Here is a 16,631-nt window from a genome sequence, read left to right as displayed (position 1 = left end):
ACAATTTCATTAATATATTGTAAATATTGTATTTAAAATATATAAAATTTTATAAAATTAACACAATTTTTTTTTTAAGTAAACCATTACTTTAAAGGTTACATGGCTGCAAATATTTAAATAACTTTGGCTCTGTGTTAATTTAATAAGAAACTTGATTAAAAAGCAGTATCTTACTTAAGAAGGTCTAAGGTACCTGCAGGGAGCGATCCATTAGCGTTCACATTGATTTTAATGGAAGTTTCTCCTGGTTCATGAATCTCTGGAAGGACAAGTACATGACCTGAAGTCTAATTAATAATAACAAGTCCATTTCACAGCTTTAAAAACAGTCTGTCCGCTGTCCGCGCTTTTAAGGTCTGACCCAAATGAAATAATTTGCGATCCGCACTTCAAAGTTCCGATCTAAATGATTTGTGATCCACACTCTGAACTACCAAACTGAATCAAATGATTCACAAACCAGCCCCGACTCAAAGGATTCGCAAACCTGCACTAAAGTCCCTATCTGAATCAAATGATTCACTATCCATGCTTAAGTCTCAAACTGAATCAAATGATTCACCTGCACCAAAGTCCCTATCTGAATCAAATGATTCATTATCCACACTTAAGTCTCAAACTAAATCAAATGATTCACCTGCACCAAAGTCCCTATCTGAATCAAATGATTCGCTATCCACGCTTAAGTCTCAAACTGAATCAAATAATTCACCCGCACCAAAGTCCCTATTTGAATCAAATGATTCACCTGCACCAAAGTCCCTATCTGAATCAAATGATTCACTATCCACGCTTAAGTCTCAAACTGAATCAAATGATTCACCCGCACCAAAGTCCCTATCTGAATCAAATGATTCGCTATCCACGCTTAAGTCTCAAACTGAATCAAATAATTCACCCGCACCAAAGTCCCTATTTGAATCAAATGATTCACCTGCACCAAAGTCCCTATCTGAATCAAATGATTCACTATCCACGCTTAAGTCTCAAACTGAATCAAATGATTCACCCGCACCAAAGTCCCTATCTGAATCAAATGATTCGCTATCCACGCTTAAGTCTCAAACTGAATCAAATAATTCACCCGCACCAAAGTCCCTATCTGAATCAAATGATTCACTATCCACGCTTAAGTCTCATACTGAATCAAATGATTCACCCGCACCAAAGTCCCTATCTGAATCAAATGATTCACTATCCACGCTTAAGTCTCAAACTGAATCAAATGATTCACCTGCACCAAAGTCCCTATCTGAATCAAATGATTCACTATCCACGCTAAAGTCTTAAACTGAATCAAATGATTCACCTGCTCCAAAGTCTCTATCTGATTCAAATGATTCACAATCCGTGCTCTGAGGTCCCGGACTAAATCAAATGATTCACAAACTCAAACCGAAATCCCCATTTGAATCAAGAGATTTGCAAACACGAACCAAAATCCCGATCTGAATCAAACGATTCGCAAACTCACTCTAAAGTCCCCTTCTGAATCAAATTATTCACGATCTGCATTCTGAAGTCTCGGACTGAATCAAATGATTCACAAACCCACACCGAATTCCTGATTTAAATCAAAAGATTTGCAAACCAGCACCAAAGTCCTAATCTGAATCAAATGATTCGCTTCCCTCACGGAAGTCCTGATCTGAATTAAAAGATTTGCAAACCCGCACCAAAGTCCCGATCTGATTTAAATGATTTGCAGTCCACGCTTTGAAGTTCTGATCGAAATCAAATTATTTGCGATCCGTGCTCCAAAGTTCCGATCCAAATGATTCGCGATCCATGCTCTGAAGTACCAAACTGAATCAACTGATGTGAATCAAAAGATTCTCTAACCCACACCAAAGTCCTGATCTGAATCAAATGATACGTGATCCACGCTCTGAAGTTCCGATCTAAATCAAAAAATTTTCACCAAAGTCCAGATATAAAAAAAACAAATGATTCGCGATCCGTGCTTTGAAGTCTCGAACTGAATCAAATGATTCACCCAGACCAAAGTACCAATCTGAATCAAATGATTTAAATAATGATTCATGAACAATCATTTCAGGTCAGAAGACTGAGCTCGGATCGCGAATCATTCAGTTTGCTAAATAATTCAAATGATTCGTGATTTGCGAATTCCTATCTAAATCAAATGATTCAGTTAATCTGTTCCTCTTTTTGCGTCTTTAGCAATGTTTACAAGACATGGTCTGTACTACTACTGGCTTAGTTTACTAGTTTTATGACAAGTGAAAAAAATGGTGTGTTTTGAATTTTGCATGAACAGATGTGTGCTTATTAAAAATTAAACTGTTATCTCATAGATACGTTGTCTTTCAATAATTCAAGCACCTTATATGAACACCATTTAAAACAAGTTTATTTCATAAAAAATATGTTTATTTCATCTTAAAAGCTCAAAATGGTATACTTCTGGCATATTCCAGCAGAATAATACTAATTTATTGAAGCACAATAAACTGTATGTCAAGCTTGAGAAAGAGTACAATAAAAGCAAGTGAATAATTGCTGGAGGCACTCAAGCAAACATTTAAACAATTTGTTGAATGAAGTGTTTATTCATGTAGATTTATACAAAGTACAAACATTCTTTGCCCACCGGTGATGCTCAAAATAAGCTGTTTTCTGCTTGTTTAGGGCTTTAATATTCGACTGAATAGAGCCGTTGTGGCCTGGATGTGTTTTGTCTCTCCTCTTGGGTTTTGTTAGTGTATTCTCGTTAAAATATGATGACAAGCTTATTATAGTGCTGTCATGATAATAATAATATCTTCTTCAGAGTGCGACATCCTTTAATCATTTACCGTATGTGCAATTTCCATTCATTATTGATCCGCACTTTGAGCAGGAAGGCAAATTTCACTCACAGACTTTTAATTACATGTTTTTTATTTGAATTATTACTGTTAGTGTCATTATTAGCATCATTAGTATAAGCATCATTAAGTAAACATCAAGTAAACATGCAGTATTTACAGTCGATCCTCAATTACGCTCTATTGTCTGTATGCAAATGTTACATTATACACATATATTCACATCAGGATGATCAAGAGATCCAGATACAAACACAAACAGTGTGGATCTGTGAGATCAGCCCAAAAACAGCGTCTGAAATTCACTGGGATGTTATGAGGATGATGGGAAAATAAACGAAGACATGGACAGCCTTGCCATCAAATACGGGTCAGTTTGCAGGTTAGAATTGAAACAGATAAGATAAACAATTATTGTTTTAGTTGGATTTATAGACATATGAAGTCTTTGGCTTACTCGTTTGGCACTGTCATCATCATTCTCTCAAACATCCTATTTGCAGAGATTATTTATTGACAATTCATGAAGATTTCACATTAAAAAGTGTGTTAAACTGCTTTCTAATATTTGTATAAATATAATTTAATAATTCAACATTGAACGGGTCATTCAATGGAAATTATTAAAGAAAAATATTTTCGATTAATTCTGAATATGCATCAAAATTATTTTAGTTTCAATACACTAGTATTTTTTTAGTAATATTTAGAATTTGTTTTTAGATTTTCAGTTTTCATTTTAGCTAAAGTTGCAGTGATTTATTGTTTTTTTATTATTTATTTTATGATTTTTATCTATATTCAACTTATTTACTATATCAAGTTAAACTGAATTAAAATCTGAAAAATGCATCTCAGATGACGTTTATTTAATTTCAAGTACTGAAAACAATTTTTGATGGTTTTAGTTTTAGTTTATGATAAAAACCCTGTTATGCATATACAGTAATGATGAATTATTGCATTAATTCTCAACTTGGCAAATTAAAAACAACCTATAAATAAACACAAAGAAGCCCCATAAATATAAATGTACAGTACATGTCAATATTAACGTGATATTACAGTGAATATTACCCTAAAGTGGTAAAGAAACATGCATTAAATTGAAAATTAAGCACTTTGTAATTTTAAACTTGGAACAGAAGGCATTCAACGTGAAATTAAGGATCCGATTACATGCCGACGGCAAACGCTCAAAACATCTAAAGGAAGCCAATTAAAAGTTACAAAAATAGCAGATCCATTTAAGAGCATCAACAATCAGGTTTTAAAAACCTAAACGAGGTCCAGAGAGGAATATTCATCCATTCAACTAATCATTATGAGCTCAAATGCTAATAAAAACCAATTGCAAATTAAAGATGAGCATTCACAGCTTTATAAAAGAACTCTGGCTCGTGTCAGAAGGGGGCGATAGTGTGGCTTATTTCACCTTAAATTATTTGAATCAAAACACAAGCTTAAATTCATCAAATACATCAGTTTAATACTATATTTAAAACCATAACCCAGTTCCGTACGGGCCGTTGTCGCTTAATCCAAGAGCTTTAATGGACAGAAGCATGTCTCAAAGAAATTCAACGTATTCCAGAGAGTTTAGCATCAGTCACCACAAGCAGTCCGTGGCCTTTGGTCTTCTCCTGTATAGAGTCCACAAACACCTCTTAGTCATTAAAGCCAAGTCGCATAAAGAGTTTACACAGCCCCTGCGGTCCATCGATCCCATAATGTGCAAGAAAGCGGCCGAGGCCGGAGGATTTATGGAAGCAATAAACGGGGAGCGATGGCTTTCGTTTGCCCTCAACACCGTAACTCAAACTTGAGAACCACAGAAATGAGAGGAAGCCGTGTTAGAAGCGCTACAGTGTGGAAAAAACAGACTGTGATATACTAAAACAGAGAAGTTGATGTGTTTAAAGGGATAGTTCACCTATTTACTGACCCTCATGTATCCAACCGCTCTTGAATCACATTTACGATTCTGATCTAATTCAAATATGACTTTTGAAAAAACGTCATACAGGTCTTCAACTGACATGAGAGTGAGTAAACAACATTGTTTTCCTCTTTGGATGAACTACACCATTAGGATATCAACTCTAGGCCCTTTTTGATCATAATTTACTGCATCATATATAAATGCACATGAAATGCACTGACAGTCCATCAATCACATTCACACACCTTCAAATACTAACATTCTCTCAAACCTACAGTGATGCGGATGTTTAAGTCAACTTACGTAAAGATTAGTTAATAGTCACATGACATGCAGGTAAACTAAGTTTTCACTTTTAGAGTTTTATTTTGTTGTTTTTATTTTCAAATATTTATATCGTGTCTAATAAATGAATAAATATACTAAAATGTATTAATAAATGCATTTATTTCATGCCAAGTATACTGCAAATACATTTACATATTTTTGTACTTAATAAAACACCCTGCAATTGTAATTTTGGTATACTAAACTTCTGGCATACTAAACTAAAATGCACTTTTATTTTGCAGAAGTCCAACTAAAGATATACTTCAGTATATTTTATTGTGCTAAAGTGGAAATATTGCAAGTAAATTGCAGGTGCGCTTTAAATAATTTGCATTTAAAGACCGATATGATTCAAAGGTCATACAATCCTCATCAATAAAGACATTAAAACACATTTTAGTCTTAATATTAAAAATGTACATTGTGCACAAGTAGTACTCCAAATACAGTTTTATCTACTTTTATATCAGTAAGTCTCAAGCAGTATGTCAGTAAATATGTTAATAGATTTGAACTATATTTAGTATGAAATAAATGTATTTTAAATATATTACTTTTTTATTTGGGGTCTCTTGACATTTTTATGATTTCATTAATTAGTAGCTTTTTTCACCTGTTCGGGAAACTCAGTGATGCATCTGTATCAAATCCATCATTGTTTGCTAGTATTGCTGTAACCTCTATTACATTAGCATTTAGCAACATTAAATAACAATTAATAGCTATATTTCAGAAAGGCTGCATTAGCTACAACATCAGACTGAATAGATACTTGACTACTGGTTAAGATTATCCAATTGTCCACATCCAAGATTACTTCAATGGAAATGTTGACTGAATTTAGATTTCATGTTGATTTCAAAAAGTCAAATCTAGATTTCCAGTAATCTGATGCTACAATTCACATGCATTTTCCTCAATTTATCTTCAGTTATTCAGAGGATTTAATCATGGAAACCACAGTGGAGATCCAGGGTTGAATATCTACTATCATCTACAACAAACGCCCAATCTTTGAGATTCATACATAGGACAATATGGATACTAAACAAGTCAGAACACATTGTGTTCAATGCAAGTTAATCTCTGTCAACAGCATCTGTAGCATATTAAAGCTGTTAAAGATCTAACTTTCACACAATAGACATACAGATGTTTTCCATACAGAAAGAGACTAGGAATTATGTTCCTAAGTTCATCCGCCTAGAAAAGTAATCCACTGCAAGAATGACAAATAATAATAGGGATTTACTGAATAAATAAAAAAAGTTGACATTTCTGCTTTTAAATGCTGCTCTGTTTACTGCTATTGTATGTATTGTGGTAAATGTAGTAATGGAGATTATAATCGGTAGATATTCTGAAAAATATGTATCGGCAGATATTCTGAATAATGGGTATTGGTAGATATCATTCTGAATAATTGGCTATCGGCAGATATGCTGAATAATCGTATCGGCAGATATCATTCAGAGTAATGGTATCTGCAAATATCATTCTGTATAATGAGTATCGGTAGATGTCATTCTGAATAATTGGCTATTGGCATCAGCAGATATCATTCTGAATAATCACTATCAGCAGATATTCTGAATAATTGTATCGGCAGATATCATTCTGAATAATCGTATCAGTAGATGTCCTTCTGAATAATTGGCAGATATCATTCTAAATAATGGGTATTGGCAGACATCATTCTGAATAACCGTATCAGCAGATATTCTAAATAATCATATAGGCAGATATCATTCTGAATAATTGTATTGTTAGATATTATTCTGAATTACAGATTTTGGTAGATATCACTCTGAATAATCGGTATCGGCAGATATCATTCTGAAAAATCTGTATTAGCAGATATTCTGAATAATCATATCGGCAGATATCATTCTGAATAATTGTATTGTTAGATATTATTCTGAATTACGGATTTCGGTAGATATCAGTCTGAATAATGGGATATTCTGAACAATGGGTACCAGCAGATATCATTCTAAATAATTAGCTATCGGCATCAGCAGATATCATTCTAAACAATCTGTACCAGCAGATATTCTGAAAAATCGGTATCGGCAGATATCATTCTGAATAATGGGTATTGGCAGATATTCTCAATAATCGGTATCGGCAGATATTATTCCGAATACTCTGTATCAGCAGATATGCAAAATATTTTTTATCAGCAGATATCATTCTAAACAATCTGCACCAGCAGATATTCTGAATAATCGGTATTGGCAGATATCATTCTGAATAATGGGCATTGGCACATGCCTAGATAATCTGTATCATCAGATATTCTGAATAATTGTATCAGCAGATATCATTCTGAATAATGGGTATCGGCAGATATCACTCTGAATAATGGGTATTGGCACATGCCTAGATAATCTGTATCAGCAGATATTCTGAATAATCGTATCAGCAGATATCATTCTGAATAATGGGTATCGGCAGATATCACTCTGAATAATGGGTATTGGCACATGCCTAGATAATCTGTATCAGCAGATATTCTGAATAATCGTATCAGCAGATATCATTCTGAATAATGGGTATCGGCAGATATCATTCTGAATAATGGGTATTGGCAGATATCACTCTGAATAATGGGTATTGGCACATGCCTAGATAATCTGTATCAGCAGATATTCTGAATAATCGTATCAGCAGATATCATTCTGAATAATGGGTATTGGCACATGCCTAGATAATCTGTATCAGCAGATATTCTGAATAATCGTATCAGCAGATATCATTCTGAATAATGGGTATTGGCAGATATTCTCAATAATCGGTATCGGCAGATATTATTCCGAATACTCTGTATCAGCAGATATGCAAAATATTTTTTATCAGCAGATATCATTCTAAACAATCTGCACCAGCAGATATTCTGATTAATCGGTATTGGCAGATATCATTCTGAATAATGGGCATTGGCACATGCCTAGATAATCTGTATCAGCAGATATTCTGAATAATCGTATCAGCAGATATCATTCTGAATAATGGGTATCGGCAGATATCACTCTGAATAATGGGTATTGGCACATGCCTAGATAATCTGTATCAGCAGATATTCTGAATAATCGTATCAGCAGATATCATTCTGAATAATTTTATCGGCAGATATCCTTCTGAATAATGGGCATCGACAGATATTCTGAATAATAGGTATCGGCAGATATCATTCTGAATATTCTGTATCAGCAGATATGCAAAATAATTGTATCGGCAGATATCATTCTAAAATATTCGCTATTGGCATCAGCAGACATCATTCTAAACAATCTGTATTATCAGATATTCTGAATAATCGGTATCAGCAGATATCATTCTGAATGATGGGCAATGGCAGATGCCTAGACAATCTGTATCAGCAGATATTCTGAATAATTGTATCGGCAGATATTAAGTCTCAATGATGGGTTTTGGTAGATATCATTCTGAAAAATCTGATATCATTATCGGCTGAGAAATTTGATATAGGTGCAACCCTAATTATTCTCTTCCTCTGTTAAATAATAAGCTGTCAGTATCTGTATCAGCAGATATCAGATATTAGCACTAATTATTCCCCTTCTCTGTTAAGTCTCTACTGGATCTTTCAGACACATGCACACACACTACCAAACTTACTAACACACAGAAATGATTCCACATGATGTGCTGCTTAAAAGTACAGGTAGTAGGTCCAGTAGAGCAAATTAACGAAGACGAATGACAGTGGGAAGGTTAACCGCGAGTAGTTGTCTATATAGTGTGGATTCTCTATATGACAACAGTTAATGGATCTTAGGATCTTCCTCAAGACAGAGATGTTTTTGGCACAGCGGCTAAAAAGCTCCGGTTGGATCTCTGCGGTCTTGGGTTCGCTGGCGGTCGGGCTGGAGGGTGCAAGGCCAGGCTCTCCACCGGCGGTTGGTGTGGGCGTTGGAGCCGGAGAGTCTTTCCGCCGCTTTAGCCGTGAGGAATTGCTGGCAATTGTGGTCACCATGCCATTCATCTCCTCTTCGCAATCGTGCATGTGATGACCGTACTGACACAGAGAAACACAGACCAGAGAAAATCAGCAATGAATTTAACATGAAAATCAATGAGAACACAAGCATGACAAGATGATTTCAACAATAAATTATTAGATTGATGAGGATGATGACAGTAACAATTGTAACAGTTGAATTATAAATAATATAATTCATAGAACTGTGTTTCTTACCCATGCAAAATTATAAGACTCAAATACACTGTGAGCAATAATAATGAGGCTTACCTTAGAAAACAGCACAGGTGATGATGAACACAGTATGATGATGATGATGATCCTCTCTTACCATAAGTGCGTTGTTGCAGTCGGGGTGGTGTAGCGTGCAAAAGTGGGCCACGGCGTACTCTATCAGCGCTCCAAAGATGAAGCTGAAGCAGATGCCCAGGTACACGTCGATGGCCTTGATGAAGCAGTTGGCGTTTGGCAGAGACGTCCGAGCACCCATCATCAGTGTGGTCATCGTCAGGACAGTCGTCACGCCTGTAACACACACACATTCAGCTGACACTCTAGACTGCACAGTGCTCCAGTGTCATAAGGAAATCAGCTTTTGCTGTTATTATATTGGATGTGTGGTTGTTAGGATGTTCTGAGTGGTTACTACTCTATATAAAAAAATGGTTAGAGAATTTCACAAAGAACTGATAAGTAGCCCACTGAATTTGATGAAAATGAAATTATGAAATAGAATGCCTGAAATGGTACTTTTTAAATTTCAACTGACACCAATAATAATTTTTTTACAACTTATCTTTGCATATTTTATATTTCTTAAATATAAATCATACACTGCACCTGAACATACTCTTAAAAATAGCAAAATCTGTGCAGAAAATGTGCTTAAATAATGTTTTAATGAAAAATACATTTTAAAATATAAGGAAAATAATAATTGAAAAAAAAAGAAGAAAAAAGGGATGAAAAAAGGGAAAAAACCCTGATTGTGCAAATAATTTTCTTTGGAAAACCTATGCCATAGATGTAAAATGTAAGCACATGTAAGCACTAAATGTAAGCATTAAATCATCATTTAATGAAAAAATATATTTAATTGCAAAATAACTGCACATTATGTTAGTGTGATATTAATATGAATGATTGTGCATTTAATTCTCATTGGAAAAATTGTACAACAAAATATCTGGACTTTAAAAATATGGTACAAATTATACTTAAATCATAATTTCATGAAAAATATAATTATTTTGACAAAGAGCTGCATGTTATGTAATTATTAAAGTGTAAATAATTTTGAAAAACTTGTCCTTACATATTTTATTTTTCCAAAATATAAATCACACAGCCAATGAAACGCATGACTACACCTAAAAATACACTTCAAAATAACAAAATCTGTGTGGAAAAATCTGGGAAAATGTGTTTAAATAATGTCTTCTTGAAAAAAATTTTAAAAATGCAAAAAAACATGCATTTATTTTTGTGCAAATAATTTTCTGTGGAAAAATTAAGCCATAGATCAGAATTTGGGACAAAATATAAGAACATGTAAGCATTAAATCATCTTTTAACAAAAAATTACAAATATTTAAAAATTGCAAAATAACCTTAAATCATCATTTCATGAAAAATATACTTGCAAATTGAAAAAGAACTGCATGTTATGTTTTTATGAAAGATTGTGTAATTAATTTTCTTTAGAAAATCTGAAAAAAAATGGGACAAAATGTGCTTAAATAATATTTTCATGAAAAATACATTTCAAAATCGCAAACTTGCAAAATTCCATAAAAAAAAAATCTTTGAATTTTGTGCAAATTTAATTGCTCAATAAACTCATTTAATGAAAAACATATTTAAATGGCAAAATACCCTCATATTATTTTCAAATGAAACACATTGCAAATAATTCTCAGTGGAAAATTAGTGCCAAAAAAAAAAAAAAAAATTATATATATATGTATATATGTATATATATATGTATATATGTATATATATATATATCTGGCCTTTAACAATTTGGGACAAAATATACCTAAATCATCATTTCATGAAAAATATACTTGCAAATTGAAAAAGAACTGCATGTTCTGTTATGTTTTTATGAAAGATTGTGTAAATAATTCTCTTTGGAAAATCTAAAAAACGTGTCTGTACATATTTTATTTTTTCAAAATATAAATCACACAGCCAATGAAATGCGTGACTGCACATAAAAATACACTTAAAAATGGCAAAAATCTGTGCAGAAAAATCTGGCCTTTTAGAATTTGGGCGAAAATGTGCTTAAATAATTCTATTTGGAAAATCTTTACATATTTTATTTTTCCAAAATATAAATCACACAGCCAATGAAACACGTAACTGTACCTATGCAGATTCGAGCGGGGACGGATGATTGGCTGATCCAGAAAGAGACCCAGGACAGAACCACCAGCAGGCTGGACGGCACGTATGTCTCCAGGATGAAGTACAGGATGCTCCTCTTCAGCTCGAAATGAAAGATCAACTTGGGATAATTTCCTGCGAAGAGTGATATAAAACACTGACGCTGTCGGTCCAAATAAAAACCTTCAAGACCATCAATAAATCAGAGATTAAGAAGTTACTGGAGTGGTTTCTGAAAGTGTTTCTTAAGTTATGGGAATAGTCACATCAAAAAATGATTGTTCTAGAGTCACTCCTGAACTCACAAAGCAAAAATCAAGCATTAAAAAAAGTGTCATTTCTGATTTTATCTGTTGTTGAATAATAAGCTGCTCCACAGACATTAGATGTGTAAAAGTGGTGTGTTTGTGGTCTTGTGTACCTGTCTCATATACAGCCTCAGACTCTGAGGTGTAATGATCCTCTATGGTGTACTGAGCCAGTCTCAGCGTGTCCAAACCGCTCACAGACTCGTTCCCACGCGCCCAATAAAACATCACGTCATTGACGTTATAACCCCCTGTCAACAGACAAACAGCATCAACAGCACATGTAAAAATCACACTTTCATATGAGGGAAATACAGTCAGGTCCATACTGCCCTCCAAAGGCAAAGCGCAGTAACTACACAGTTGGTCAAAATTGAGTTAAAGCTTAAAATGGACTTTGTGACAACTGTTTTGTCTTGTGGCAAAGTCTCCTGGTTCAATTGTGTCCCGTTTCTGAGAAACGAGAGTTTTTCAACAGAATTTCAACATGTTTGACTAGCTGCTGTAAAAACTTTAAAGGCATTTTTCTCAGTTTCAGTGTTGGCGTAGTTACTGCACTCTGCCTTTGGAGGGCAGCATATATATCTGAACACTCACACAATTTTTAATATTTAGGCTGTTACAGTTATATAATTAATATGGGCTTAAAGTGCGCTTAAAGTGAGCTTTAATTTATGGTCTTATTAAAATTGGAGGAAAGGTTTTACACAGCTCTTTATTATGTACCGTTTTTACCCCTTTTTTAAGGGACCGTAAGTAATTGGACAGTTGACTCAAAAGCTATTTCATGGACAGTTGTCATTTTAAATCTATTCTAGTGGCATACAGAGCCAAAATTATGAAAAGAAGTGGCAGTGTCCAAATATATATGGACCTGAAAGTAAATCAGCCAATCAATATTCATTATGACTACATGCTCAATTCACCCTTGACTCATACGATGCAAAGTGTATTACACAGAAATGTGCAAACATACACACTACCATTCAAAAGTTCAGGGTCAGCAAAATGTTTTTACAGTAAAAAGTGTGAAATATTAGAATTTGAAATAGCAGTTTTCTATCTGAACATCTTTTAAAATGTAACTGATTGTTGTAGTGCGCAGCTGAATTTTCAGCACCATTACTGCAGTCGTCAGTGTCACATGATCCTTCAGAAATCATTCTAATATGCTGATTTGCTGCTCAAGAAATATTTCTGATTATTATCAATGTTGTTAAAAACAGTTTTGCTGCACATTACTTTTGTGGAAATAGTCATACATAGGTCAAAGGTCAAAAGAACTGTATTTATATAAAATAGAAATCTTTTGTAACATTATAAATGCCTTCACTGTCACTTTTGATGAATAAAAGAATTTGTTTCCTTACAAAAAAATGACCCCCCCCCCCTCCAAAAAAAAAAAAAAAACTGTTTAAACATGAACAAATTCTATCATCAATCAAAATCTATGCTATAGATCAGAATTTGGGACAAAATGTGCTTAAATCATCATTTAATGAAACATATATTTAAAAACTGCTAAATAACTGCACGTTACGTTTAAATGAAAAAAATCTATATTGAAAAAATTCTCAAAAAAAAATCCCTTAAAAAATCTGGCCTTTTAGAACTTGCAGCTAAATGTGCTCAAATAACGCTTTCATGAAAAATATAGAAAAAAACGCAGATGCATGTTCAAATGAAATATCGTGAAAATAATTCTTATTGAAAAATTTGTGCAACAAAATGTCTGCCCATTAACAATTTGGAAGAAAAAAGTGCTTAAATCATAATTTCTGGAAAATCTGAAATTTGGGAGAAATTGTCTTCAAATAATATTTTCATGAAAAATACATTTGAAAAATGCAATAAAATAAAATAAAACAAAACAATTGAAAACAAATGTTGCATATTGTTTATACGAAAGATTGTGCAAATCATTTTCTTTGAAAAACCTGTGCTATAGATCAGAATATAGATCCTTCAGAAATCATTCTAATCTGCTGATTTGCTACTCAACAAACATTTCTGATTATTACAGTATCAATGCTGAAAACAGTTGTGCTGCCCAATGTGTTTGTGGAAATAGTCATACAGTTTATTTTTCAGAATTCACAGATGAACATAAAGCTCAAAAGAACTGCATTTATATGAAACAGAAATGTATAGAATTATATAATAAAATATTAAATTTGCTTATGTTTCTACAAACAAGAAAAGCGAATTTGATGCATGCAAGTCAATTCTGGAGTGAACTGATAAATATGGAAGCCCATTTCTGCAACTGAATAAAAAATAAAAAAGGTTATTGCTGACTTTTTTTCTCAGAATTGCATGATACAAACACAATTCTGAGAAATAAAGTCGGAATTGCAAGTTATAAAGTCATAATTCTGAGATATAAACTCACAATTCTGTGAACATATTGATGACTGATGTCTTTTTTTCTCCTCAGAACTGGACTTTATAACTCGCAATTGCAAGTTTATCTCACAATTCTGAGAAAAAAAGTCAGAATTGCAAGATGTAAACTCGCAACAGCAAGGAACAAAGTCAGAATTGTAAGATAAAAAGCCATACACTGTAAAAAGTTTTCACAAGATTCAACTTAAAAATTAAGTTCAGCAGCTGCCTTAAGTTTTTAAGTTAAATCAGCTTAAAACTACAAGTCATTTTAACTTATTGCAATTAAAATGAGTTGATTTAACCCGTGAGTTTAAATGACTTAAGCTGATTTAACTTAACATTTTAAGGCAGCTGCTGAACTTAAGCTTTTAAGTTAAAACTGGTAAAAACTGGTTTTACAGCGTAATTACCTTTATATATTTTTTTATTCAGTGGCATGGGACACACTGTGAACAAATTGTGCATATATTCTAACTAATTCATATTTTGTTGCATATTAAGCTATTATAGCCATTATATATTCATATTTTGATGTATAGGTGACTATCAGATCATGTATGGTTGTGTAATATTAGTATGCGTCCTCTTGGTGGCGCTGTGTGACAGTGATCAGATATTGTGAATCTGTAAGATGTGTTTTCTGGATCCATGTGATGTTCATTAATGTGTGTTTCCCATGTGTTCACTCAGACTCCCTGAGGATAGGAATGGCAAAAGACGGAGGAGAGAGGAGTGTTTGTAATCACACACACGACTGTGAGTCACATTATATATCTGTACAGTAAAGCATGATTGAGAGAGATTTGCAATTAAGACGTGCAATATGCTGCACTGCAGGAACAACAGCAGGGAGCGGGTTCTGTGTTTCTGTGGTTCACTGCATGGCACATGAATATGACGTCGAGATAAAAGCCCATAATTCAAAGAGACTTTAAAAACCCTCATTTGAAACAAAGCCTCCTTTGAACGTCTCAATGCACCACGGAGAATCTTTCATCGTGCTGGTCTCCAGTTTCTGTCACCGTCATATAAATATTTGAGCTCAATTTCAGAAGCGTACGACCTGTATGTCGACATGAAGCTGAATGCTGTACATTTCCAAAAATACAACTCCCTGGAGGATGTCAGATTGCATGTAATGTGAGCCAAATGCATGGATGGTTTAATGTTCAAAATGAGAGTGTTTGCCTTTTTTAGGTAGACAAGTGACGTAGGAAGATATCTGACAGCCTGCTGGATACTTTGTTACGCAGTGTGGTATTTACTTAATGCTGCCAGCTGTTTTCTTAAAAATGCACAAAGCAACTGAAGTGATCAGTGTGCAAAATCAATTATTTCTAAACTGTGAAAAACGCACCTTAAAATGACACAATAACTTTTCATATGAAATAAGTGCCAATAAATCTTGAGCCAAAAAACTTTGGGACAAAATGTGCTTAAATATAAAAAAATTAAAAAAATATTTTTAAAAACAAAATAACCAAACCTTACATTCAGATGAAGAATTGTGCAAATAATTTAATTGAAATAACTGAATGAAAAATACATTTAAACATTTAAAAATTGTAAACAAAAAAACCCTGCATATTATGTTTGTATAAAAGATTGTGCAAATAATTTACTTTGGAAAATCTATGCCACAGTTTAGAATTTGGCAAAAAATCTGCTTAACTCATTATTTAATAAAAACATATATTTAAAACTTGCAAAATAAATGCACATTATGTTTATAGTAAAAATGCAAAAAAAAAAATATATATATATATTATTAATAAATAATTTACATGTACTTTTAAAATGTATGTATTCAAATTATCTTGAATTTAATATTAATAATAAAAAGAAAAACTTGTTCTACATATTAAATACTTTCAATTATTTTGAGTTTTCTTTTTATATTTTTCTTATTATTTTTTTATATTTAATTATTTAAAAAATAAATGAATTAATAATAATACATTATTTAAAATACTTGTATTAAAAATTTAAATTCATTTGTACAATATGTGATGGAATCATCATTTCATGAAAAATATATGTCCAAACTGAAAAAGAATATGTTATGTTTTTATGAAAGATTGTGTAATAATAATAAAACATTTTCGGCAAAATCTGTACCAAAAAAAAAAAAAAAAAAAAAAACGGAATTTGGGAGAAAAACTATCTTTTAATGAAATATTTGTTTAAAAACAAAACAACCAAACCTTATATTTATATGAAGAATTGTGCAAATGATTTATTTGGAAAATCTGTGCAAAGAAAAAAATCTGGCCTTTCAGAATTTGGGAGAAAATGTGCCTAATGTTTTCATGAAAAATACATTTTAAAATTGCAAACAATATATGTGCAAATACTTTACTTTGGAAAATCTATGCCAGAGTTTAGAATTTGGCACAAAATGTGCTTAATGCATATTAATGAAGAAAAAAAAT

The 16,631-nt window shown here is 32.9% G+C and overlaps 1 protein-coding gene across 1 annotated transcript in view; it reads right to left on the bottom strand.

Moving 5' to 3' along the window:
• Window positions 1–2,886: 2,886 nt before the first annotated feature.
• LOC141325131 (gamma-aminobutyric acid receptor subunit pi-like) overlaps window positions 2,887–16,631 on the bottom strand; it is a 65,253-nt gene continuing 51,508 nt past the window's right edge. Inside the window, exons 6-9 of the mRNA XM_073833621.1 lie at window positions 11,925–12,062; window positions 11,486–11,638; window positions 9,444–9,637; window positions 2,887–9,148 (exon numbers count right to left, since the gene is read on the bottom strand). Of these exons, the coding sequence (XP_073689722.1) occupies window positions 8,783–9,148; window positions 9,444–9,637; window positions 11,486–11,638; window positions 11,925–12,062 (851 nt within the window). The 3' untranslated portion in view covers window positions 2,887–8,782. The remainder of the gene's footprint in view (window positions 9,149–9,443; window positions 9,638–11,485; window positions 11,639–11,924; window positions 12,063–16,631) is intronic.

The sequence above is a fragment of the Garra rufa genome, chromosome 2, assembly GCF_049309525.1.
Source record: "Garra rufa chromosome 2, GarRuf1.0, whole genome shotgun sequence".
Taxonomy (NCBI): Eukaryota; Metazoa; Chordata; class Actinopteri; order Cypriniformes; family Cyprinidae; genus Garra; species Garra rufa.
Note: the sequence above shows the minus strand (reverse complement) of the source record. Positions and strands in the feature narration are given on the sequence as shown.